The 26,231-nt window shown below is 45.4% G+C and overlaps 1 protein-coding gene across 1 annotated transcript; it reads left to right on the top strand.

Moving 5' to 3' along the window:
• Window positions 1-13,042: 13,042 nt before the first annotated feature.
• On the top strand, window positions 13,043-26,121 carry LOC125525468. The gene is made up of 4 exons (XM_048690469.1): window positions 13,043-13,951; window positions 14,052-14,168; window positions 14,234-14,314; window positions 25,677-26,121. Exons 1-4 carry the CDS (start codon window positions 13,478-13,480, stop codon window positions 25,833-25,835), a joined length of 831 nt encoding a protein of 276 aa, XP_048546426.1. The 5' UTR covers window positions 13,043-13,477; the 3' UTR covers window positions 25,836-26,121.
• Window positions 26,122-26,231: the final 110 nt, after the last annotated feature.

Genomic DNA, 26,231 nt, shown 5'->3' with positions numbered 1-26,231 from the left:
TCTTGATCAAGTTGCTTAAAATTCATAATATCGTTTCTAAGAGAGATGATCTTAGCGGGAGGAAAATACTTAGAGATAAAAGCATCTTTGCACTTATTCCATGAACCAATACTATTTTTAGGCAAAGACGGAAACCAAGCTTTAGCACGATCTCTAAGAAAAAATGGAAATAGCTTAAGTTTAACAATATCATTATCCACATCTTTCTTCTTTTGCATATCACACAAATCAACAAAGTTGTTTAGATGGGTAGTGGCATCTTCACTAGGAAGGCCGGCGAATTGATCTTTCATGACAAGATTCAACAAAGCAACATTAATTTCACAAGAGTCGGCATCGGTAAGAGGAGCAATCGAAGTGCTAAGAAAATCATTGTTGTTGGTATTGGTAAAGTCACATAGTTTAGTATTGTCTTGAGCCATCGTGACAAGCAAGCAATCCAACACACGAGCAAACAAGAAGCGAGCGAAAAAGAGGCGAACAGAAAAAGAGAAGGCGAATAAAACGGCAAGGGTGAAGTGGGGGAGAGGACAATGAGAGGCAAATGACAAATAATGTAATGTGAGGGATAAGAGTTTGTGATGGGTACTTGGTATGTCTTGACTTGTGCATAGAGTCCCCGGCAACGGTGTCAGAAATGGCTCGTTGTCGGGAGTAAAATCTTGACTTGACTTGGCGGTGAATCTCCCCGGCAACGGCGCCAAAAATCCTTCTTGCTACCTCTTGAGCACTGTGTTGGTTTTCCCTTGAAGAGGAAAGGGTGATGCAGTAAAGTAGCGTAAGTATTTCCCTCAGTTTTTGAGAACCAAGGTATCAATCCACTAGGAGATCACGCTCGAGTCCCACGCACCTACACAAACAAATAAGGACCTCGCAACCAATGCGATTGATGTAGTTGTATGTCTTCACGATCCGACCGATCGAAGTACCGAAAGCACGACACCTCTGAGTTCTGCACACGTTCGGCTCGGTGACGTCCTCGCCTTCTCGATCCAGCAAGAGGGGCGAAGTAGTAGATGAGTTCCGACAGCACGACGGCGTGGTGACGGTGTTGGTGAAGAACAATCTCCGCAGGGCTTCGCCTAAGCACTACGAAAACTATAACCGAGGATAAACTAGAGGGGACGGGGTAGCCGGCACACGGCTTGGTGTTTCTTGATGTGTCTTGGGTGCTAGCCCTACCCCTCTATTTATATGTTGAGCCTTGGGGTCAAAACTTGGAGTAAAAGCCTCCACAAAGTCGGTTTCACCCGAAAGGCAAGAGTCCTTCTCGGACTCCAGGGCCAGACGCCAGGGTTCCCGGCGTCTGGACCCAAACACGAGGGACCCTGGCATCTGGCCCCTGGACTCCGCAAAACTTCCTTTTGCGCTTTCCATAAACCTTGTGGGCTTTCCTCTTTGGCCCAAATAAAGTGTTCTCGTGCCCAAACATTTCGAGAAACATCCGGAACCCCTTCCGGTGAATTCCGGAACCCTTCCGGTGACCAATCACTATTATCCCATATATCAAACTTTATCTCCGGACCATTCTGGAGTTCCTCTTCATGTCCGTGATCTCATCCCGGACTCCGAACAACATTCGGTCACCAACATACATAACTCATATAGTACTATATCGTCAATGAATGTTAAGCGTGTGGACCCTATGGGTTTGAGAACTATGTAGACATGACCGAGACACCTCTCTGGTCAATAACCAATAGCGGGACCTGGATGCCCATATTGGCTCCTACATATTCTATGAAGATCTTTATCGGTCAGACTGCATAACAACATACGTTGTTCCCTTTGTCATCGGTATGTTACTTGACTGAGATTCGATCATCGGTATCTTAATACCTAGTTTAATCTTGTTACCGGCAAGTCTCTTTACTCGTTCTGTAATACATCATCCCGCAACTAACTCATTAGTTACAATGCTTGCAAGGCTTATAGTGATGTGCATTACCGAGTGGGCCCAGAGATACCTCTCCGACAATCGGAGTGACAAATCCTAATCTCGAAATACGCCAACCCAACAAGTACCTTCAGAGACACCTGTAGAGCACCTTTATAATCACCCAGTTACGTTGTGACGTTTGGTAGCTCACAAAGTGTTCCTTTGGTAAATGGGAGTTGCATAATCTCATAGTCATAGGAACATGTATAAGTCATGAAGAAAGCAATAGCAGAATACTAAACGATCGTGTGCTAAGCTAACGGAATGGGTCAAGTCAATCACATCATTCTCCTAATGATGTGATCCCGTTAATCAAATGACAACTCATGTCTATGGCTAGGAAACATAACCATCTTTGATTAACAAGCTAGTCTAGTAGAGGCATACTAGTGACACTCTGTTTGTCTATGTATTCACACATGTATTATGTTTACGGTTAATACAATTCTAGCATGAATAATAAACATTTATCATGAAATAAGGAAATAAATAATAACTTTATTATTGCCTCTAGGGAATATTTCCTTCAGTCTCCCACTTGCACTAAACTCAATAATCTAGTTCACATCGCCATGTGATTTAACATCAATAGTTCACATCATCATGTGATTAACACCCATAGTTCACATCATCATGTGACCAACACCCAAAGGGTTTACTAGAGTCAATAATCTAGTTAACATCGCTATGTGATTAATACCCAAAGAGTACTAAGGTGTGATCATGTTTTGCTTGTGAGGGAAGTTTAGTCAACGGGTCTGCCACATTCAGATCTGTATGTATTTTGCAAATTTCTATGACAACAATGCTCTGCATGGAGCTACTCTAGCTAATTGCTCCCACTTTCAATATGTATCCAGATTGAGACTTAGAGTCATCTGGATCAATGTCAAAACTTGCATCGACGTAACCCTTTATGACGAACCTTTTGTCACCTACATAATCGAGAAACATATCCTTATTCCACCAAGGATAATTTTGACCAATGTCCAGTGATCTACTCCTAGATCACTATTGTACTCCCTTGCCAAACTCAGGGCAGGGTATACAATAGGTCTGGTACACAGCATGTCATACTTTATAGAACCTATGGCTGAGGCATAGGGAATGACTTTCATTCTCTCTCTATCTTCTGTCGTGGTCGGGTTTTGAGTCTTACTCAACTTCACACCTTGTAACACAGGCAAGAACTCCTTCTTTGACTGTTCCATTTTGAACTACTTCAAAATCTTTGTCAAGGTATGTACTCATTGAAAAAACTTATCAAGCGTCTTGATCTATCTCTATAGATCTTGATGCTCAATATGTAAGCAGCTTCACCGAGTTCTTTCTTTGAAAAACTCCTTTCAAATTCTCCTTTATGCTTTCGAGAAAATTCTACATTATTTCCGATCAACAATATGTCATTCACATATACTTATCAGAAATGTTGTAGTGCTCCCACTCACTTTCTTGTAAATACAGGCTTCACTGTAAGTCCGTATAAAACTATATGCTTTGATAAACTCATCAAAGCGTATATTCCAACTCCGAGATGCTTGCACCAGTCCATAGATGGATCGCTGGAGCTTGCACACTTTGTTAACACCTTTAGGATCGACAAAACCTTCTGGTTGCATCATATACAACTCTTCTTTAAGAAATCCATTAAGGAATGTAGTTTTGACATCCATTTGCCAAATTTCATAATTATAAAATGCGGCAATTGCTAACATGATTCGAACAGACTTAAGCATCGCTACGGGTGAGAAAGTCTCATCGTAGTCAATCCCTTGAACTTGTCGAAAACCTTTTGCAACAAGCCGAGCTTTATAGACAGTAACATTACCGTCAATGTCAGTCTTCTTCTTGAAGATCCATTTATTCTCAATGGCTTGCCGATCAACGGGCAAGTCAACCAAAGTCCACACTTTTGTTCTCATACATGGATCCCATCTCAGATTTCATGGCCTCAAGCCATTTCGCGGAATCTGGGCTCATCATCGCTTCCTCATAGTTTGTAGGTTCGTCATGGTCAATTAACATGACCTCCAGAATAGGATTCCGTACCACTCTGGTGCGGATCTCACTATGGTTGACCTACGAGGTTCGGTAGTAACTTGATCTGAAGTTACATGACCATCATCATTAGCTTCCTCACTAATTGGTGTGGGAGTCACAGAAACAGATTTCTGTGATGAACTACTTTCCAATAAGGGAGCAGGTACAGTTACCTCATCAATTTCTACTTTCCTCCCACTCACTTCTTTCGAGAGAAACTCCTTCTCCAGAAAGGATCCATTCTCAGCAACAAATATCTTGCCTTCGGATCTGTGATAGAAGGTGTACCCAACAGTTACTTTTGGGTATCCTATGAAGACGCACTTCTCCGACTTGGGTTTGAGCTTATCAAGATGGAACGTTTTCACATAAGCATCGCAACCCCAAACTTTAAGAAACGACAGCTTAGGTTTCTTGCTAAACCATAGTTCATACGGTGTCGTCTCAACGGATTTAGATGGTGCCCTTTTTAATGTGAATGCAGCTGTCTCTAATGCATAACCCCAAATCAATAGTGGTAAATCGGTAAGAGACATCATAGATTGCACTATATCAAATAAAGTACGGTTATGACGTTCGGACACACCATTACGCTGTGGTGTTCCAGGTGGCATGAGTTTTGTGAAACTATTCCACATTGTTTTAATTGAAGGCCAAACTCGTAACTCAAATATTCGCCTCTGCGATCAGTCGTAGAAACTTTATTTTCTTGTTACGATGATTTTCCACTTCACTCTGAAATTCTTTGAACTTTTCAAATGTTTCAGACTTACATTTCTTCAAGTAGATATACCCATGTCTGCTCAAATCATCTGTGAAGGTTAGAAAAATAACGATACTCGCCGCGAGCCTCAACACTCATCGCACCTCATACATCAGTATGTATTATATCCAATAAGTTAGTTGCTCGCTCCATTGTTCTAGAGAACGGAGTCTTAATCATCTTTGCCCATGAGGCATGGTTCGCAAGCATCAACTGATTCATAATCAAGTGATTCCAAAATCCCATCAGCCTAGATTTTCTTCATGTGCTTTACACCAATATGACCTAAATGGCAGTGCCACAAATAAGTTGCACTATCATTATTAACTTTGCATCTTTTGGCTTCAATATTATGAATATGTGTATCACTATGATCGAGATTCAACAAACCATTTTCATTGGGTGCATAACCATAGAAGGTTTTATTCATGTAAACAGACTAACAATTATTCTCTAACTTAAATGAATAATCGTATTGCAATAAACATGATCAAATCATATTCATGCTCAACGCAAACACCAAATAACACTTATTTAGGTTCAACACTAATCCCGAAAGTGTAGGGAGTGTATGATGATGATCATATCAATCTTGGAACCACTTCCAACACACATCGTCACTTCACCCTCAACTAGTCTCTGTTTATTCTGCAACTCGCCTTTCGAGTTACTACTCTTAGCAACTGAACCAGTATCAAATACCGAGTGTTTGCTATGAACACTAGTAAAATATACATCAATACTCTGTATATCTAATATACCTTTGTTCACTTTGCCGTCCTTATCCGCCAAATACTTGGGGCAGTTCCGCTTCCAGTGACCAGTCCCTTTGCAGTAGAAACACTTAGTCTCAGGCTTAGGTACAGACTTGGGCTTCTTCACTTGAGTAGCAACTTGCTTGCCATTCTTCTTGAAGTTCCGCTTCTTCCATTTGTCCTTTTCTTGAAACTAGTGGTCTTGTCAACCATCAACACTTGATACTTTTCTTGATTTCTACCTTCGTCGATTTTAGCATCACGAAGAGCTTGGGAATCGTTTCCGTTTATCCCTTGCATATTATAGTTCATCATGAAGTTCTAGTAACTTGGTGATAGTGACTAGAGAACTCTGTCAATCACTATCTTATCTGGAAGATTAACTCCCACTTGATTCAAGCGATTGTAGTACCCAGACAATCTGAGCACATGCTCACTGCTTGAGCTATTCTCCTCCATCTTTTAGCTATAGAACTTGTTGGAGACTTCATATCTCTCAACTCGGGTATTTTCTTGAAATATTGACTTCAACTCCTGGAACATCTCATATGATCCATGACGTTCAAAACGTCTTTGAAGTCCCGATTCAAAGCTGTTAAGCATGGTGCACTAAACTATCAAGTAGTCATCATATTGAGCTAGCCAAACGTTCATAACTTCTGCATCTGCTCCTGTAATAGGTCTGTCACCTAGAGGTGCATCAAGGACATAATTCTTCTGTACAGCAATGATGATAATCCTCAGATCACGGATCCAATCCGCATCATTGCTACTAACATCTTTCAACTTAGTTTTCTCTAGGAACATATCAAAAATAAAACAGAGGAACTAAATGCGAGCTATTGATCTATAACATAGATATGCTAATACTACCAGGACTAAGTTCATGATAAATTAAAGTTCAATTAATCATATTACTTAAGAACTCCCACTTAGATAGACATCCCTCTAATCATCTAAGTGATCACGTGATCCATATCAACTAAACCATGCTCGATCATCACGTGAGATGGAGTAGTTTCAATGGTGAACATCACTATGTTGATCATATCTACTATATGATTCACGCTCGACCTTTCGGTCTCAGTGTTCCGAGGCCATATCTGTTATATGCTAGGCTCGTCAAGGTTAACCTGAGTATTCCGCGTGTGCAACTGTTTTGCACCTGTTGTATTTGAACGTAGAGCCTATCACACCCGATCATCACGTGGTGTCTCAGCACAAAGAACTTTCGCAACGGTGCATACTCAGGAAGAATACATATATCTTGATAATTTAGTGAGAGATCATCTTATAATGCTACCATCAATCAAATCAAGATAAGATGCATAAAAGATAAACAACACATGCAAACAATATAAGTGATATGATATGGCCATCATCATCTTGTGCTTGTGATCTCCATCTCCGAAGCACCGTCATGATCACCATCGTCACTGGCGCGACACCTTGATCTCCATCGTAGCATCGTTGTCGTCTCGCCAACTTATGCTTCTACGACTATCGCTATCGCTTAGTGATAAAGTAAAGCATTACAGGGCGATGGCATTGCATACAATAAAGCGACAACCATATGGCTCCTGCCAGTTGCCGATAACTCGGTTACAAAACATGATCATCTCATACAATAAAATATAGCATCATGCCTTAACCATATCACATCACAACATGCCCTGCAAAAACAAGTTAGACATCCTCTACTTTGTTGTTGCAAGTTTTACGTGGCTGCTACGGGCTGAGCAAAAGCCGTTATTACCTATGCATCAAAACCACAATGATAGTTCGTCAAGTTAGTGTTGTTTTAACCTTCTCAAGGACCGGGCCTAGCCACACTCGGTTCAACTAAAATTGGAGAAACTGACACCCGCCAGCCACCTGTGTGCAAAGCACGTCGCTAGAACCAGTCTCGCGTAAGCGTACGCGTAATGTCGGTCCGGGCCGCTTCATCCAACAATACCGCCGAACCAAAGTATGACATGCTGGTAAGCAGTATGACTTGTATCACCCATAACTCACTTGTGTTCTACTCGTGCATATGACATCTACGCATAAAACCTGGCTCGGATGCCACTGTTGGGGAGCGTAGTAATTTCAAAAAAATTCCTACGCACACACAGGATCATGGTGATGCATAGCAACGAGAGGGGAGAGTGTTGTCTACGTACCCTCGTAGACCATTCGCGGAAGCGTTGTATCAATGCGGTTGATGTAGTCGTACGTCTTCACGATCCGACCGATCCAAGTACCGAAAGCACGGCACCTCCGAGTTCTGCACACGTTCGGCTCGGTGACGTCCTCGCCTTCTCGATCCAGCAAGAGGGGCGAAGTAGTAGATGAGTTCCGGCAGCACGACGGCGTGGTGACGGTGTTGGTGAAGAACAATCTCCGCAGGGCTTCGCCTAAGCACAATCAAAACTATGACCAAGGATAAACTAGAGGGGACGGGGTAGCCGGCACACAACTAGGTGTTTCTTGATGTGTCTTGGATGCTAGCCCTACCCCTCTATTTATATGTTGAGCCTTGGGGTAAAAACTTGGAGTAAAAGCCTCCACAAAGTCGGTTTCACCTGAAAGGCAAGAGTCCTTCTCGGACTCCAGGGCCAGACGCCAGGGTTCCCGGCGTCTGGACCCAGACGCCAGGGACCCTGGCGTCTGGCCCCTGGACTCCGCAAAACTTCCTTTTGCGCTTTCCATAAACCTTGTGGGCTTTCCCCTTTGGCCCAAATAAAGTGTTCTCGTACCCAAACATTTCGAGAAACATCCGGAACCCCTTCCGGTGAATTCCGGAACCCTTCTGGTGACCAATCACTATTATCCCATATATCAAACTTTATCTACAGACCATTCTGGAGTTCCTCGTCATGTCCGTGATCTCATCCCGGACTCCGAACAACATTCGGTCACCAACATACATAACTCATATAGTACTATATCGTCAACGAACGTTAAGCGTGCGGACCCTACAGGTTCGAGAACTATGTAGACATGACCGAGACACCTCTCTGGTCAATAACCAATAGCGGGACCTGGATGCCCATATTGGCTCCTACATATTCTACGAAGATCTTTATCGGTCAGACCGCATAACAACATACGGTGTTCCCTTTGTCATCGGTATGTTACTTGCCCGAGATTCGATCGTCGGTATCTTAATACCTAGTTTAATCTCGTTACCGGCAAGTCTCTTTACTCGTTCTGTAATACATCATCCCGCAACTAACTCATTAGTTACAATGCTTGCAAGGCTTATAGTGATGTGCATTACCGAGTGGGCCCAGAGATACCTCTCCGACAATCGGAGTGACAAATCCTAATCTCAAAATACGCCAACCCAACAAGTACCTTCGGAGACACCTGTAGAGCACCTTTATAATCACCCAGTTACGTTGTGACGTTTGGTAGCTCACAAAGTGTTCCTCCGGTAAATGGGAGTTGCATAATCTCATAGTCATAGGAACATGTATAAGTCATGAAGAAAGCAATAGCAGAATACTAAACGATCGTGTGCTAAGCTAACGGAATGGGCCAAGTCAATCACATCATTCTCCTAATGATGTGATCCTGTTAATCAAATGACAACTCATGTCTATGGCTAGGAAACATAACCATCTTTGATTAACAAGCTAGTCTAGTAGAGGCATACTAGTGACACTCTGTTTGTCTATGTATTCACACATGTATTATGTTTCCGGTTAATACAATTCTAGCATGAATAATAAACATTTATCATGAAATAAGGAAATAAATAATAACTTTATTATTGCCTCTAGGGCATATTTCCTTCAGTCTCCCACTTGCACTAGACTCAATAATCTAGTTCACATCGCCATGTGATTTAACATCAATAGTTCACATCATCATGTGATTAACACCCATAGTTCACATCATCATGTGACCAACACCCAAAGGGTTTACTAGAGTCAATAAGGAAATAAATAATAACTTTATTATTGCCTCTAGGGCATATTTCCTTCACTCAACACATCGTCCGCTATCCAGGATGCATCTAGAGTATTAAGTTCGTAAGAACAGAGTAATGCTTTAAGTAAGATGACATGATGTATAGGGATAAACTCATGCAATATGATATAAACCCCATCTTTTTATCCTCGATGGCAACAATACAATACGTGTCGTTTCCCTTTCTGTCACTGGGATCGAGCACCGCAAGATTGAACCCAAAGCTAAGCACTTCTCCCATTGCAAGAAAGATCAATCTAGTAGGCCAAGACAAACTGATAATTCAAAGAGACTTGCAAAGATAAACCAATCATACATAAAAGAATTCAGAGAAGAATCAAATATTGTTCATAGATAAACTTGATCATAAACCCACAATTCATCGAATCTCGACAAACACACCGCAAAAGAAGATTACATCGAATAGATCTCCAAGAAGATCGAGGAGAACTTTGTATTGAGATCCAAAGAGATAAGAAGCCAACTAGCTAATAACTATGGACCCGAAGGTCTGAAATAAACTACTCACACATCACCGGAGAGGCCATGGAGTTGATGTAGAGGCCCTCCGTGATCAATGCCCCCTCCGACGGAGCTCCGGAAAAGGCCCCAAGATGAGATCTCTCGGGTACAGAAGGTTGCGGCGGTGGAATTATGTTTTCGTGGTGCTCCTTGATGTTTGGGGGGTACGTGGATACATATAGGAGGAAGAAGTACGTCGGTGGAGCAACGAGGGGCCCACGAGGGTGGAGGGCGCGCCCAGGGGGTTGGCGCGCCCCCTGCCTCGTGGCCTCCTCGATTGTTTCTTGACGCCCACTCCAAGTCTCCTGGATCACGTTTGTTGAGAAAATCACGTTCCCGAAGGTTTCATTCCATTTGGACTTCGTTTGATATTCCTTTTCTGCGAAACCCTGAAATAGGCAAAAAAAACAACAATTTGGGCTGGGCCTCCGGTTAATAGGTTAGTCCCAAAAATAATATAAAAGTGTAAAATAAAGCCCATTAACATCCAAAACAGATAATATAATAGCATGGAACAATCAAAAATTATAGATACGTTGGGGACGTGTCATAGAACAAACAACAACACAGAAAAAATTGGTAAGATGTCCTTAGTTCAAACTTTGGTGGGCGGGTTGTATAGGCTTTCATTTGTTGATTACTTCACCGAGGCTTAGAAGAACATGAACATGCGAAATAAATACAATGATGTTAACATAGTAGTATCTATTGACATAGACAAACTTTGATGTAACTTTGATTTTAACAAGAGGTTTTTGCTTTCATTGTTTTGTTAGTTTTTTATTTTTAATTGGGGAACTGCAATAGGGATGCCCCTACAGAGATATTGCTTTTTGAAATCGGGTTGCTAAATGTCAGTCGATCGAGACTCAAGTCCCAGTCAATTCTATATTTGTGTGATCTTACATGTGGATCCCATGCAAACAATTTATTTTAGTTTCTTCTTTTTTATATATATTTTGTCACTTGATTGAGACTTGATTAAGTCTGAGATCTAGCCACCCTTTTCAAATAAAATGAATAGGACTATGATATTTGGCACATGTGTGCTATATAAGCAAAACTGGCACACCACTACTTCTTTCACTTTAAAGTACCACATGATCCCCTTCCTTCGACCCCACTTTCTCCCGAACGACCCTGCAGGCTCGCCCGAGAAACCTGCTTCTCCCGCACATCTCGCACGCCCACCCCCGAGAAAATTGCCACTTCTTCACGTCTACCACATGATAAAAGAAATATTGCGCATGTGGGATTCAAACCCACACCTTCTTGGCGCCAAAGTGCGCCACCACAACAACCTCACCCTTAGTACTTGTTTCTCAAACTAAAGAAACTAATCATTTTGATCCCCTTTTTACAATTGTGTTACTATAAAAGAAAGTACAGAAAATTACCATGATTTTCCCTCAGGACAAAGTTACGATGGTATTCGCATGCAAGTTATCAGGCCTGTGTTGCGTAAGTTACCGTGCCATTTACATAGAACTTACCAGGTAATATGTTTCAACAACTACACCCCTTTCAAAGTTACCACTGTGTTATAAGGTCTTCGATGTGTAAAATACTGTGGTACTTACACATAAGTTATCAGGGTATGTGTACATCAACCTCGTCCCTGGTCAAAGTTACCATGGGGGATTGTACATGAGTTACCGGGTCTACAGTTCGTATATTATCATGGTACTTACACCTAAAAACCTGGGTGTGTTTCGGTAACTTTTTCCATAGGTCAAAAATTACCATGATGTTTTTGCGTAACTTATCACGCCTATAGCGGGTCAAAGTGGGCCATTTTTCTGGGCCAACCCACGAGCACGTGTGCCTCCTCATGACACTAAACATTATGTGGCTTTTCTGTGACACATCATGTGTTGTGTTCATCTAAGAGGCCCCGCGAGGCAAGTGCATGTTTTTAACAACTTGTTTTCCTTTGGTAAAAAGTTACCATCCTGTTTATATTGTAAGTTATTAGTTATGCGGTGCTTATATTATCATGTTATTCACACAAAAATTATCGGAAATGTTTTGAACAACTTTTCCCCGGGACAAAAGGTTATCATGGTGATTCTAGGTAACCTATCAAGCCCGCAGTGCTTAAAATATCATGCTATTTGCACAAAATTTATCAGGGGTATGTTTCAATAAAATCCCTCCCCCAGGTCAAAAACTTATCATGGTGTTTAGTTATCGCGGCGCATATGTTTTCATCCTATTTACACATGAAAATACCAGAGGAGGGAGGTATAGTACCATGCTATTTACACAGAAGATACCGGAGTATCTTAAAATAAATCTTCCCTATGGTCAAAGTTACCATGGTGTTTCTATCTCAGTTGTCAGATGTGTGTTGCGTATATTACCATCTATTTACACATAAATTATCTGGTATATTTTCATATTTTTCTTCCTCAATTGTTAAAGTTACCACGATGTTTGTATCTAAATTATCAGGTCTATGTCGTGAATGTTATCGTGCTATTTACAGAAATTACCGGGGGCCGGGGTTCAACAAATTTCTTCCCAATGATCAAAGTTACCACGATGCTTTCACCAAAGTTATCACGCCTTCAATGCTTATGACAATACTACTTACACATAATGTACCGCGTGGTATACAAAAGTTATCATGTTGGTGGTGCGTCATTTATCGTGGTGGTGATGGAGAATTTACCACGGGAAAAGTTTATGTGCCAGGTTTGATAGGTGAAACAAAAGCTTTTCAGTGCTAAAACATTGAAGGCAAAACATGTTAAAATAATTTTTTTCTTAGCTTGTTCAACAATAAGTGTCATAGACGAGATGGTTAGCTCCCTTTGTTGATTACTTGCAGACCAGAGATCAAATCTCAATTCAAGCATTATTTTTGCCCCCAAATCTGGAAGGCGCGGGAAAGGAAGGACGAGATCACGAGGACATGCGAGAAAGGAAGAAACTGCCACACGGTTGCCACTTACATATTTCGAAATGAATATGAATCACATTCATGAAGACTTGAACCCAAGTGGCCGAGTTGTACGTCGACTCTAGCTTTATTACAAAAAAAAGAACAGAGCACTCAAAATAGTTATTTTTGAATTGATTAAATTGCTTACCACATATGTTACGTGGTCACTCGAAATAATTCTTTGCTTGTCCAAGGAGCAAATCCTGAAGGCCGTATCCCACCCAGGATTAGCAAAAGAGAACGCGCGTGCCGATTCCGCCTGACTTTATGCTTATGGAAGGTTTGTAATTGCTTGAGACCGTGAAGATCTCAATCCGGAAACCTCGATATTACTAGTTTCATAAAAAAGATCTGAGCTTGTCGTCTCGAAAGAAAATAAAAGGACCTTACTAAAAAATAAAAAAAATAAAAGGACCTGGCTGTTAACTGTACTAAAAGGGCAGGTCGCACTTGATGCCTTGCTTGCTGTAGCAGAAGATGCAAAGCGCCATGCAAGCACAGGCCATGGTGCTACTAGACGCCTCCATCGAGCTGAGCGATCTAACAAGCGCATGGAGTCCTCGCTCTGCACAGCATCGCGCGCCAGCGCCACGGTGACCGGAGCGGGTGCCGGCATGCGGCGCCGCCGCGCCCCGGCCCGTGCCGGCACGTCGGGACGATGGTGGCCTCACGCTCTGCGCGCCCAGGCGAGCGCGACAGAGCCGTTGCACCTGGCACCGGCGAAGGGACGACAGCCGGCGCTGCCCTGGACCGCGCTGAGGGTGGGCGCCGGCGTCGCGCTCGCGCTGGCCCTGGGCGGCGCCTCGTGGTCAGCGCGCGGCGGCGGCGGCGGCGCCGTCCTCGTGCAGCCTGCCATGGTGTACACGCTCAACGCCGTCACGGACGGAACGGAGCGGGGCGGCACCCCGGCGGCGGCGGTGAGGACGAGCGTGGGCGCGCTCTCGGACTCGCGGTTCCGGCGCGAGGACGCGCCCAGGGAGCACGCCACGCTCATGGACCTCGTCTTCGAGCAAGTCACCAAGGAGGTTCCCTCTCTCTCTCTGCTTCTGCTATACCATTGCTCTGTTCTTTAGAATGCATGATGACATGCCAATGAGTTGGAGCTTGTGTTGATGTCATGCGCAGCACATCGGCGACAGGGGGAAGCTGACGAGCCTGCTGCAGAAGGAGTGGGCGGCGTCGCGCGACTCGGAGAGAAAGCTCGACCTCGGCTTGCTGCTCGCCGATGTGCTCATCAATCAGGTGAGTTCGTCTCTTCCGTTCGTGTGCTCTGCTGCGTGCTGACACACTGTTTAATCGTCACGTAGAGAGAATGGCAGAGGGCCAAGGAAGTCTGCCAGCAGCTGACTGGCCGCTACCAACGCGACCCGAGGCCATATTTACATCTGGTAAATGCTTTCTTGCCACTGCTAATGGGACTGTCTATTGCTCATCCGGATGAAAATCAATTGGCCTTCATCCATATTTTTCATCCAACTACAGGATGACAATTGTCCACCGTCCCTTGTCCTCTGTTTGTCCTTTAAAGTAGACTAACGGTTCCACACATGCATTTTTCCAACCTGGAGCGAACAGATAGATAGTCCCTTGTCCTCTGTTTGTCCTTTTAAGTAGACTAACGGGTCCACACATGCACTTTTCCAACCTACAAAAAATACATTGACAAGAATAGGTAAAATTACAATGATATTATCATCAAGAAAACTGAGTGTAAAACCCACTAAAATACACACTAATTTCTACCATGCCCCACTAAGACTTACAGTGTAAGATTGCAATTGAAAAGACACTGTAAAATCCACTAAAATGACATTGTAAATCCACTAAAAAGACTGGCAATGAAAACAAATTGGCTTTCACTCATATTTTTCCGCCAGTTAGAGGATGACAAGTGTCCTTGTCCCGCTTCCCCTTATGTTCCTTTTTGTCCAGCTTTTAAATGGACCCGCATCAAGATGTTAATGGGTCCACACCCCAACTCTTTTCAACCCACACAGGCAAAGTAGCGAGAAAGGAGAAAAAGAACCCAACGTTATAAGGCAAAACTTTCCCATCTCTAATCTAAAACTAACCACACAGAATTAAAATGAAAATGACAAAAAACACTAAAATTACACTATAAATCAACTAAAATTACACTAAGATTCACACTATAAAATACCACTGTAGATCTACTAAAAACACCGTAAATCCAGCTTGAATCCATTGTAAAATCTACTAAACTAAGCATTTCAGTTTAAATCCACTAAGAAAAACACTGAAAATCCGTATGAATTACAGTGTAAATCCAGTAGGAATTACACTGTAAATCCACCTAAAATTTCACTGTAATTCTACCTAGATTTACACTGTAAAATCGACCTAGAATTACAGTGTAAATATAGTAGGAATTACAGTGTAAATCCACATAGAATTACACTGTAATTCTACCTAGATTTACACTATAAATCGACCTAGAATTACAGTGTAAATATAGTAGGAATTACAGTGTAAATCCACCTAGAATTCACTGTAAATGTACCTAGGATTACACTATAAGAATTACACTTTTGAACAAGCCAACAAAAATGAACACTAACCAACAGTAAGAAGTGCTAAAATTACTGTGTAAACTACTTTGTAAATTACTGTGTAAACCCGCTACAAATTACTATGTAAGACCAATTAACATACAGTGGAGATATTTGGGACTAGGAGAAAGGCTTGAATTTGGACACAAGAAAGTGGACAAGGCAATACACATGAAGCAGATGAAAATGTCTTCATCAGGCAATTCTTCAGATTTGAGTTTATTGCGGAAGAAAGAAACTGGTGGGATGCTAGTCTCATTGAAATGGGACAAGATAAACTCACGCCCAGCATCAGCATCGGACACAATAGGCTCACCATCAATAGGAAGATATAAGATGTCATGGATGACATAATATTTGGAAATCGGATAAACTTCCTCCTAATCTGAATCTCTGAAGCAAGAACATCAAATTTGGATGCTAACCATTTGACAAACCTAAGAGGCACCTCTGTCCTCACAAATTTGAGAAGGCAATCTGCCCTGTAACTCTGTAGAACACTTACTTGGCTAGGAGACAAGCCACCAATAATAGTGGAGGGCAACTTGCCAGAGTATCTAGTGAATGTATTTGCTACAGGAAAATCAGAAGACCTCTTGCACTTCTACAACACAACAAAGAAACACAAAAAAAGAAAGAATCAAGATAAATTACACTAAAATAAACAAAAGAAAAATACATCTAGCAACAACAACTAGAACTAGACGGAACTAGGTTCTTGTGCATCAATAGCCATTCCACAAAAAAATAGATATGATGAAGATTACAAAAGGAGTTATCTAAAACTTATATCCATATCTATCATAGAGAAGTTGCATGCAAAAAAAAGGAAATATAAACAACAAAAAATAAAATATCACATTGCGAGCTCCAGCATTTGTAATCTTCCGTTTTAAGCAATTCACTTTCTGCAAAAACATAAAAAGAGGAATTATCCATTAACTAAAAACATGCATTAACTGATACAAAAAAGCATTAACAGAAGAAACTGGTACAAAAGCATTAACTACAGCACCACACTTACATGAGACACGTAGAACTCATACAAAGCTTTCTCCAAATCAGGATCATCCATTTGACCTTTGTGCAGTTAACAAATGAAACAAATGAATGAACTAAAAACCCGGAACAAATAAGTTACCAAGCAAGAAATAAAATAAATAAAAATCAAATTAGAAATATAACCTCCAAAGCTTGAAAAGGATCATCCTCGGCAAAATCATTGGGGACAAAAGGATCCCCATCTGAATCATCGCAATCTTCAACACAAGCAGCAGAAGTACCCTTACCAAAAGCCTTCATGAGTCTCCCCATACTTTAATCTATAACCTAAATATGTACAAACACAAAGAAAATGACAAAAAGTCTGGGATGAAATGGCAGAAGGGATAAAACATAACTAAAATATAAAGAAGAAATGCATTGATAGCATTTACAGTCTACATCTCTTTTATTTCACTACATAACCCACTGAGAATTGCAGTGAAGAAATCCCCTGCGAATTACAGTGGAAACCAACTAAGAAAAATACACTGTATTCACCAACTAAGAAAAATACACTGGAATTCCGATGAAGATTACAGGTGTAAATCCAAATATAATTACAGTCTAAATCCTCTAAGAAAATACACTGGAATCAGATGCATCACAAGAACTTACAAACTAGCGATGCATCACAAGAACAATCACAATTCCTCTGCTATCAATAACAGTGTAAATTACACTGAATTTTTACACTATAAAATCAGCTATCAATTACACTGTAAATTCACTGACAAATACACTGTAAATCCAAAAAGCAATTCCACTATAAAAATTAAAGTGAATTACACTGTAATTCCACTAGCGTATACAGTGCAAATCCATGGCAATTACACTGTAAATCAGCTATCAAATTACACTGTACATCACTCACAAATACACTGTAATTCCACTAACAAATACAGTGCAACCCCACTGACAAAAAATACACTACAATTAGGACATATACACTGTTATTCCACTAGCAAATACAGTGCAGATCCACTGACAAAATACACTGAAATTACATTGTAAAATAACCGGGGATTACACTACAAATTGCTTTGGACTTACACTACAAATATTCTACCTATGCACTAGAAAATTACACTGGAAATCCACTACGGATTACAATGAAAATCAAGTATAAATTACACTGAAAATCACTCTAAAAAACAATGGGGATTGCACTGTAAATCACTGTAAATCCAAAATAGGAACTACAGAGTAAACCACATACTCACTAAACGATACCAGTGAAGAGAAATAGTCTTGGGATTAAAGGCCCGGGAACAGAATACATCCGTTAGAATTGACTGAATACATCAGACTACTACGTACAACTAAGCAAGCCAGCCTCACATGAACAACTCGAATGCCAACAACCAATCAATTACAGATCAGCAGATCAAACTGACGCACATCCCAGCTACCGCAGCTACCGTGCTTAGCAGATCAATCAAACACATCCCAGAAACGGCGCAACCTAAACAAATCTACACGGAAAAAAGCTGCAGGGGATGGATACAATCATCAGATCTGACAGACAAAACCAACTCCCAACCTAACAGATCACAGGAACAACAAAAAGGGAGGGGGGGGGGGGGGGGGGGGGGGGGCGAATCCGACAAACAAAATCGCCAGCAGCGGAAATGGGGACGGGTCAGTGAGGGGCCGAGAGATGCTGCAGATCCCGATGGCAGGAACAGAAGGGAGGCGAAGGAAGCGAGGCAACACGACAGAGAGCACGGACGAGCCACCACCAAGACACTGGATCGAGCGGCGAGGCGGAGCTCCAAATCGCCATGGCTATCTCTTTTTTTTTAGAGAAAAGACAACAGCCCGACTTTATAAATAAAGCCACCAGGCAGAGTTACACCAGCAGAACCAACACCCAGAACAAGTTTAACGGCCAGGGAACATAAGTAGCATTACAAGGCCTCCAGCCTAACATGGCATGCAGGCCAGCAAATCACCAAAAACATTGGCAGTGAAATTAGAAAGCTGCCCTTGAAGTACGCCGAAGAAGGGAAGACGCCGTAGATTTCATTTTGGATGACATGTCGTCGAAAGCTTGAAGGTCCCCTTCCTTAGTCAATAATCTCCACTGCTGTAAAAAGACATTGGCTTTAAATAAGCAGCTGACAGGGTTAGCCGGAAAAATGCGTTCAATTGTGAACTTGTTCCTAATAATCCACAGCGACCACCCGATCGCAGCCCAGCCCACTAAGAAGACCCTCTTGGACTGCCCTGATAAGGAGTTAGTATATTGCCTCAGGTCCTCAAAGGAGTAGGGAGTCCAGTTAACATGAAGCCAAAGTCTGATGCAACACCACATGAATTTGGCTAAAGAGCAGTGAAAGAAAATATGATCAGTGTTCTCAAGTGCCCCACAAAGCACGCACCTATCAGTGCCCGGCTCGTTCCTCTTCTTAATTTGATTGGCCGCCGGCAGCTTACGGCGAACAACTTGCCAGAGAAAGATTTTAATCTTAGGGGGGATTCGGGCAGACCAAATATCCTTAAACTTCAATGAGCGGCCACCAGAGATAAGCTTAGAATAAGCCGATTTAACAGAGAAGCGCCCCGAAGATGAGAGGGGCCAAACCACGGAATCCTCTTCCTCCGAGAGCAGGGGGAAGCCAGCAGTAAGGCGCTGCCAGTCTTCCAACTCTTCAGGGGAAAGAGATCGCCGGAAATCTAAAACCCAACCCTGAACCGAGAGCTCAAAGATAGAGATCTCAGGATCAGCATAATAAGAAAACAAGGCCGGGAAGGCAGCCGCAAGCGTGGTGTCCCTGACCCACCAGTCTAGCCAAAAACGAGTGGACTTACCATTCCTAACAACAAATTTGACAAGGGAGCGAAAAATCGGCCGAACTTTAACCAGTTGATGCCAAAATTGAGACCCGCCAGAAGCAGAGGCGAACATAGGGCTCGAGGAAGGGAAATATTTAGCTTTAAGAATCGAGAGCCAAAATGGGCGCTCCTCAAGTGTCATTATCTTCCACCACTATTTAATCAAAAGACAATTGTTCATGACTCTCGTATTAATAATGCCAAGAGCCCCCTTGTCCTTAGGACGGCAAATGATTTTCCATCTGACCAATCTATATTTGCGTTTATTGTCCGCGGAGTTCCAGTAAAATGCACCCCTATGCTTGTCAAAACCAGAGTGAATCCCGTTGGACAGAAGGTAGAAACCCATCAGGTACATCGGGAGGGATGAGAGGCATGAGTTGGTAAGGGCAACCTTGCCCGCCTGCGTGTTATATCGTCCTCTCCAAGGGAGGACTCTATTGCCAACTTTAGCAACCACCGGTGCAAAATCTTTTGCCAAGAGCTTAAACGGGGAAATAGGAATTCCTAAATATTTGAGAGGATAAGACCCAAGGGAACAGTTCAGAAGGTGAGCCACCCGTTGCGCTTCCAAATCCGAAACCCCAGTCACAATGACCTCGCTCTTGGAAAAGTTAATTTTAAGACCCGAAAGAGCTTCGAAGCAAAGCAGAAGGAATTTCAAATTGGTGAGACTGGTCTCATTGAGCTCTACCATAATGATGGTGTCATACGCATACTGAAGATGAGTAATGCCATGAGGGATAAGGTGAGAGCTCACCGGGAAAATATGCCCAGCCAACGCGGCCCGAGAGAGGATACGAGATAAAGCATCAGCAACAAAATTGAAAAGCAGAGGGGTCACCGGGTCCCCTTGTCTAAGTCCCCTACCATTAGCAAAAAAATCACTAGTTTGGCCATTCACAACCACCGCCGTGTGCCCACCAGAAACAAGTTGCATCAAACGGTGCATCACCGGACCCTCAAAGCCCTTAGCCAATAGGACTTGCCGAAGAAAATTCCAACTCACCGAGTCGTAAGCCTTCTCAAAGTCAAGCTTAAGGACCACAGCCTTGGTCCCCTTAATCCGCAGATCATGGATTATCTCATGTAGGCACAGCACCCCATCCAAGATGAATCTCCCTTTAATGAAAGCAGATTGGAAAGGGCTAATGACCCGATGAGCTATCGGGGACACCCTAGTGGCCATGCCCTTAGCTGGCATCTTAGCAAAGTTGTTAATTAAAGCAATGGGCCGAAATTGCGAAATCAAGTCAGCACCTTTGATTTTAGGGATAAGGGTGAGAACCGCGTAATTGAGCCTCGAAATGTCAACGGTGCCCAGCCAAAATCCTTGGATGATTGCTTTAATAAGGCATTTTAACTGAGGCCAGAAATGCTGAAAGAAAGGAATGGAGAAGCCGTTAGGGCCTGAAGCCGCATTAGAATTGGCGGTCCGAATAGTTTCAAATATTTCCTCTTCAGAGGGGGGAATAAGCAGGAGATCATTATCAACGCTCGACAACTGCTCAAGGGGAGGCCAGAAGCCCGGAGCAAGCGAAAAACCCATCTCAGGTTTAGCCGCTAACAAATTAGAGAAGAATTGGACCACATGACGAAGAATGACCGAAGGGTCCGAAACCCTAACACCATCAATCAGAAGGCTGTCAATTAGGCATCTACGACGTCTACCATTCGCAATGGCGAAGAAATAAGCTGTGGGCGCATCACCCTTAAGAGTCCAGTTAATCCTGCCTCTTTGTTTCCAATAAACTTCCTCCTGGCGGTGAATATCCAAGAGCGCCTTTTCTAGGCCATAGCGGAGCAGCCATTCGGCCTCAGAGAGACCAGAACTGTCCGCACGAATATCAAGATCGCCAATTTGGGCACCCAGCCTCGTTTTGTCACGCCTTAACTCAGCAAAATGATTCTTAGACCAACCTTTGAGGAATTTGTGCAGGCAGTAGGAAACATGATGCCAATCATCCATTGGGCCAAAAGAGCGACGAGGAGATGAAAGACATGCTGAGATCTTCTGGGTCAACATGGTGGGGAACCCCTCCACTAAGAGCCAAGACGCATCGAATTGAAACCTTTGGCAACCAATTGGACCGGACCCATCGTCAAGGATTAGGGGAGCATGATCAGATCCCACAATGGGCAGGGCACGCAGACAAACCCGAGGGAAAAGGGCATCCCAGCCAGGACAGAGAAAAACCCTGTCAAGAACAGAGCGGATGGGGGAAGCTTGACGGTTAGTCCAAGTGAAGCGGGCCCCAACCCTAGGGACTTCACGAATGGTCGTATCCCTGATGAAAGCATTGAAGGCCTCAGCCAGAGCCCAAGAGAAATTAGCGGAGCTCTTATCAGAAGGGTATCTCAACAGGTTAAAATCACCCCCAATCAAGAGGGGGAGTTGGCAGGAGTCAATTTTATTATAAATCTCGTCCAAGAAATCGTACGAAAAGGAATGATCTGCCGGGCCGTAAACCACCATGAACTCGAGAAGAGAATTGAGGGAACGATGGGAAACTACCGTACTAGCCCAGTACCTACCATGGTCAAAAGCTACAAAATCAAATATATCATTATTGGTGCCCAGAAGAAAGCCACCCGACTGACCAACAGAGGCCACAAAATTCCACCTGAATCTATCTATCCCAGCAATAGCCGAAAGTTCACTCGAGGAGAAGGAGGGTTTGAGGGTCTCAACAGGGCCAATAAAATCAACATTTTCAGACCGCACCAAATCGTTGGTCCCTGCGCCCCCTAGCGCAGAAACCTCTGATGTTCCAAAATAAGGCCTTCATCTGAAGGAAAGATTTTTGATTCTAAGACTCGACCTACACGGAGCCTTGCAGGGTTTAGCGCGTTTCCCAGCCCCACGTTTCTGAACCGAGGAGACCTGACACCTGTCAGCCTCCCCCACTACCCCCCCGGCCACAACCAGAGGGGCGGACACACCAGCCCCAGCCTCCTTGGCTTTCGCAAAGTCAGCCTGAGCTAGCTCGTTAGCTCTAATCACATCAAGTAAGGAAGAAGGGGAACCCAAACTGGAGTCTAAACAAATCCCAACATCATCTAATATCTTAAACAACTGCTCATTAGACTGAGAAGGTAAAACTAATCTAACAGGAGACGTAACCAAAGGAGGGGAAGGAGACGGAGTAGGGCCCGAACCTGGAGGAGGGAGATCCCGCGCCGCCGCACGCCGAGCCGCCCGGTCAGCCACACGCTCGCCGCTGTTGGAGACCCGACCACTCTTGCGAGCAGTAGAAGCAGGGGAACGAACAGGCACAGGGGGAGCCCGGCCAGGGGAAGCAGCCGCCGAGGACGGGCCCGAAGCCGCACCCAAATCCACCTCCAGCCTGCGGCAAAGCCCAGCCTCGGACTGCCTGGAATCCCCAGACGCCCTGCTCATCGCAGAGAACTTCTTCACCGACGATTTCTTCCTCTTCTTGGACGCCGACGGGCCAGCCGGGGGTAGATCTTCAATGCCAGACAGCGAAGGGGAGGTGGGGCGAGTGGGAAGATTAGAACACGCCGCCAAACGCGGGGTGCCCTTCGTCCCACCATAAGCCGCAGCCCCACCACCCAATCCTGGCAAGGAACCCTGGATCCCACCGCCCGCCGGAGCACAATCTTTCATCAGATCTTGTTCTTCAAGGGACATCCCATCCCACTCGGACTGGGTAAAGCGAGGATCCGTGCCATGCATCGAGTCATCATGGCCCCCAACACCATCCTTACTCTTGTCATCGTTGCCGGAGGCCGGGGGGAGGGGGAGGAGGAGGAGAAGCAGGGCCAGGAACACCCTCCACCCGGACCCGAAGCCGAAATCCACCCGCCGCCGGGAAAACGTCAACATAGCCATGAATGCAGATAGGGTCAACACACCAGACCCGAAGACGGACTGGTCCAAGAACAGACAGCGAGTCTTGATCAACCTCAATGGGTTTCCCTAGGAGCACTCCAAAAGCCATCAGGAAGGTCGAAGTGCGCATGTTAGAAGGCACGTCATCCACAAGCACCCAAACATCAGAAAGAGAAGCAATGGCCTTTGATCCATTGGAGGCGGCCTTGACCGATACCACAAGTTGATTCAGAGGGAGCGTGAAACTGGTACATGAGGATATCATGCGGAGGCTCTCTTTAGAGGGAAATGTAGCAGCAAACTCAAAATCAGATAACTGGCGGATCTACCAATCCCACCCGCCCTCGTCCCACAGTTGAAGTTCATCAAGAAGGGCCTGGGGGGAGATGCGCTTGTCCTGAACAGATATGACACCAACACTGGAAAGCGAGGGGTTGGGAGCAACTACAGGAACCTCCTTATCAAGGGCAAAGAAAGAACAGCCAGGGAGGCCGATCCCATAGTGAACGAAGGAAAGAGGTTTGACACGGCTATGACAGTCCACCGTGAGGTGGCCGTCCTCCCTACAGATGAGGCAAAACGGGGGATTTTCACAGCGGGACTGGAAATGGCCAGGACGATGACACGCAAAGCAAGTGAGGATAGGGTTGGAGACCTGGGAATGAGGGGGATTGCGGCCAGGGCCTCGAGGGGGAGGAGGAGGGAGAATCCCATCACTAGGGAAACCAGCACCAGCACCGGCGCCACGCCCCGCAGCAGCGCCGAAAGGGCGGCGGGCCGGGGCCCCCGACGCACCACGGGGAACGAAGCGAGACGGTCCGCCACCAGTCGGCGCCCGCGGCGGCCCGCCACCCTGGGGGACAAGCGAGGGGGGAGACGAGGAAGGCCCCGAGGAGCCCGCCCGACTCCCCAGCGCCGCCTGCTCCCAAGGATCGACCGCAGCCACCGGAGCACCAGACACGGGAGGCGGAGGGACCGCCGGCCCAGATCCAGAAGCACGAGGGGACGCACCGGCCGCCTCCACCGAAGCCCCCGCACCCGGAGCGAGCGAGGCATGGAGCTTGGCACGGAGCGAAGCCTCATACTCCAGATCCGCGGCGGCGTCGCCAGAGCCATCACGCCCCCGCTTGTGGCCGGAGACCGCCTCACTGGAGGACCCGGGGGAGCGGTCCATCGCGGCCACCGTCGCGAAGGGAAGGAGGAGGGGGGTGGAGGAGTAGATCTGACGAAACAGCGGATAGGGAGACGGCACCGGCGCAAGTCAGAGGAGGAGGCAGGAAACCCTAGAAAAGGGGGAACCGCACCCTTCCGAACCCAAATATAGCCAGAGCTAGCCAGGCCGAGCTCACCAAGGGGGGCCGGGGGAGGAATGGGCTGAATCTGGGCCAACCTCGGCCCAGGAGCCAACGACAGGAGGGGGGAAATCAACAGAAGAAGCCAACAAGGGGACCGAAACAGGCCCACCCGGCCCAACAGCACCCAAAGGAGCCCGCGACCCAACCCGGGGCACCAGCGCCAGCCCCGACCCCAGATCTAGGGTTGGCACGGGCGGCGCCGCCGCCGAGGGAGCGGGGACCACAGCCTAAGACGAGCCAGGGAGGGCAGCCGCCGGAGGGGAAGACGCCGGCGACACCACCATTGCCACCCTAGGGCCCACCAGGGAATCATCCAAGGACCAGGAGGCAGCGCGCCGGCGACCACGTGCGACGCGGCACCAACCATCCGCATCCACACCCAACCCGACTGACCGCCCCCTACCACCCGGAGCAAACTTACGCCGGCGACCCACCGCCAGAGCAGCCGATGACCCACCCACCAGAGCCGGACGGGAAGGAGGGGGAAGAACCTCAGAATCCGAGCCGGAGTCATCCGAGTCGAGCGCCCAAAACCTGTTGGCCCGGGGCGCAGCCAGGACCGCAGCACTGGGGGGGGAGCCGAGGAGAGGGAGGGGGTTGGACTCGCCGCCGGCGAGGAGCCCGGAGGAGACCTCGGGGGAGGGGAGAGGGAGAGGGGAACCGCACGAGACAGGGACGCCGACGAGGGAGGGCCGCGGGGCGGCGACGCCCCAGGAAAGGGGAGAGCGAGAGGAGAAGAGAACGCCATCCTCAATCCCACAGCAGTCGCCATGGCTATCTCTCTCTCGCTCGACTCTGTTCGGGGTTGCGTGTTTGAATTGAAATGACAAAGGGTCTGGGAGGAAGAGGGTGGCACAGACACGCGGGTGTTGCGATGGGAAAAATAACGGATCAACCACACGGGCCCGATAAGAGAAACGAGACAAATAACAGGTCAAACACACGAATCTCAGCGCACAAATCGCACGGCACAGAAAACGGATGAAAGCGAATTGTTTTCATCCAGATGTAAATTAGCAGATCCGCTGCTAATACATCCTGCCTAGCCTACATGTGATCAATTTCTCGTGTGCTCAACTCTGTGTTTGTGCAGGCTGTGGTGAACATGATGATGGCGGTGGAGACCATGCTATCCCCGGAGACGGCCACCGCCGACGACATTGAGAAGATGTCCAAGAATGCCATGGACGCCTGGAAAGAATTCAAGAACAAGTACGAGCTGGCCAAGGGAACAACGGAGTCCAGCACCTGACCACCTGATGCGTGCACTACTGACATTTCTTCTGAAGAATCTTTGTGTCTTGCTTGCCTGAAGCCTGAAGGCAAATGTTTGTGTTGAGTGCTGACCACTCTTGTGATGCATCTTTGTGCCTTGCCAGCGTAGTTGCGCGTGTAGTTGATTCAGTGTCCGTGAGTTCATGTAATCATGAAGTCTTATCTCTTTGTGTGCTTGTGTTTACCAAGTTTCCCCTCTGTCATATTGACCAACAGTGCAATCTTCAGACCCTACAGGAAGTATGAAATGCTACATATGCATATATTCTACACACTAGTCTGTGTGGTACTTTGTGTTACCAAAAGTTTCCCTGCTGTATATCTGCCCTTAATGGAAGCCCATCTTCAGAGCAAATGAATGGATGAAATGCTA

Source organism: Triticum urartu, chromosome 7 (genome assembly GCF_003073215.2).
Source record: "Triticum urartu cultivar G1812 chromosome 7, Tu2.1, whole genome shotgun sequence".
Classification (NCBI taxonomy): domain Eukaryota; kingdom Viridiplantae; phylum Streptophyta; class Magnoliopsida; order Poales; family Poaceae; genus Triticum; species Triticum urartu.
Note: the sequence above shows the minus strand (reverse complement) of the source record. Positions and strands in the feature narration are given on the sequence as shown.

Bases quoted from the DNA above. Each gene is read 5' to 3' on its own strand.
- LOC125525468 (XM_048690469.1), top strand. From the start codon at position 13,478: ATGGAGTCCTCGCTCTGCACAGCATCGCGCGCCAGCGCCACGGTGACC. The intron at 13,952-14,051 runs GTTCCCTCTCTC...TGTCATGCGCAG, and splicing joins TCGAGCAAGTCACCAAGGAG to CACATCGGCGACAGGGGGAA. The intron at 14,169-14,233 runs GTGAGTTCGTCT...ATCGTCACGTAG, and splicing joins CCGATGTGCTCATCAATCAG to AGAGAATGGCAGAGGGCCAA.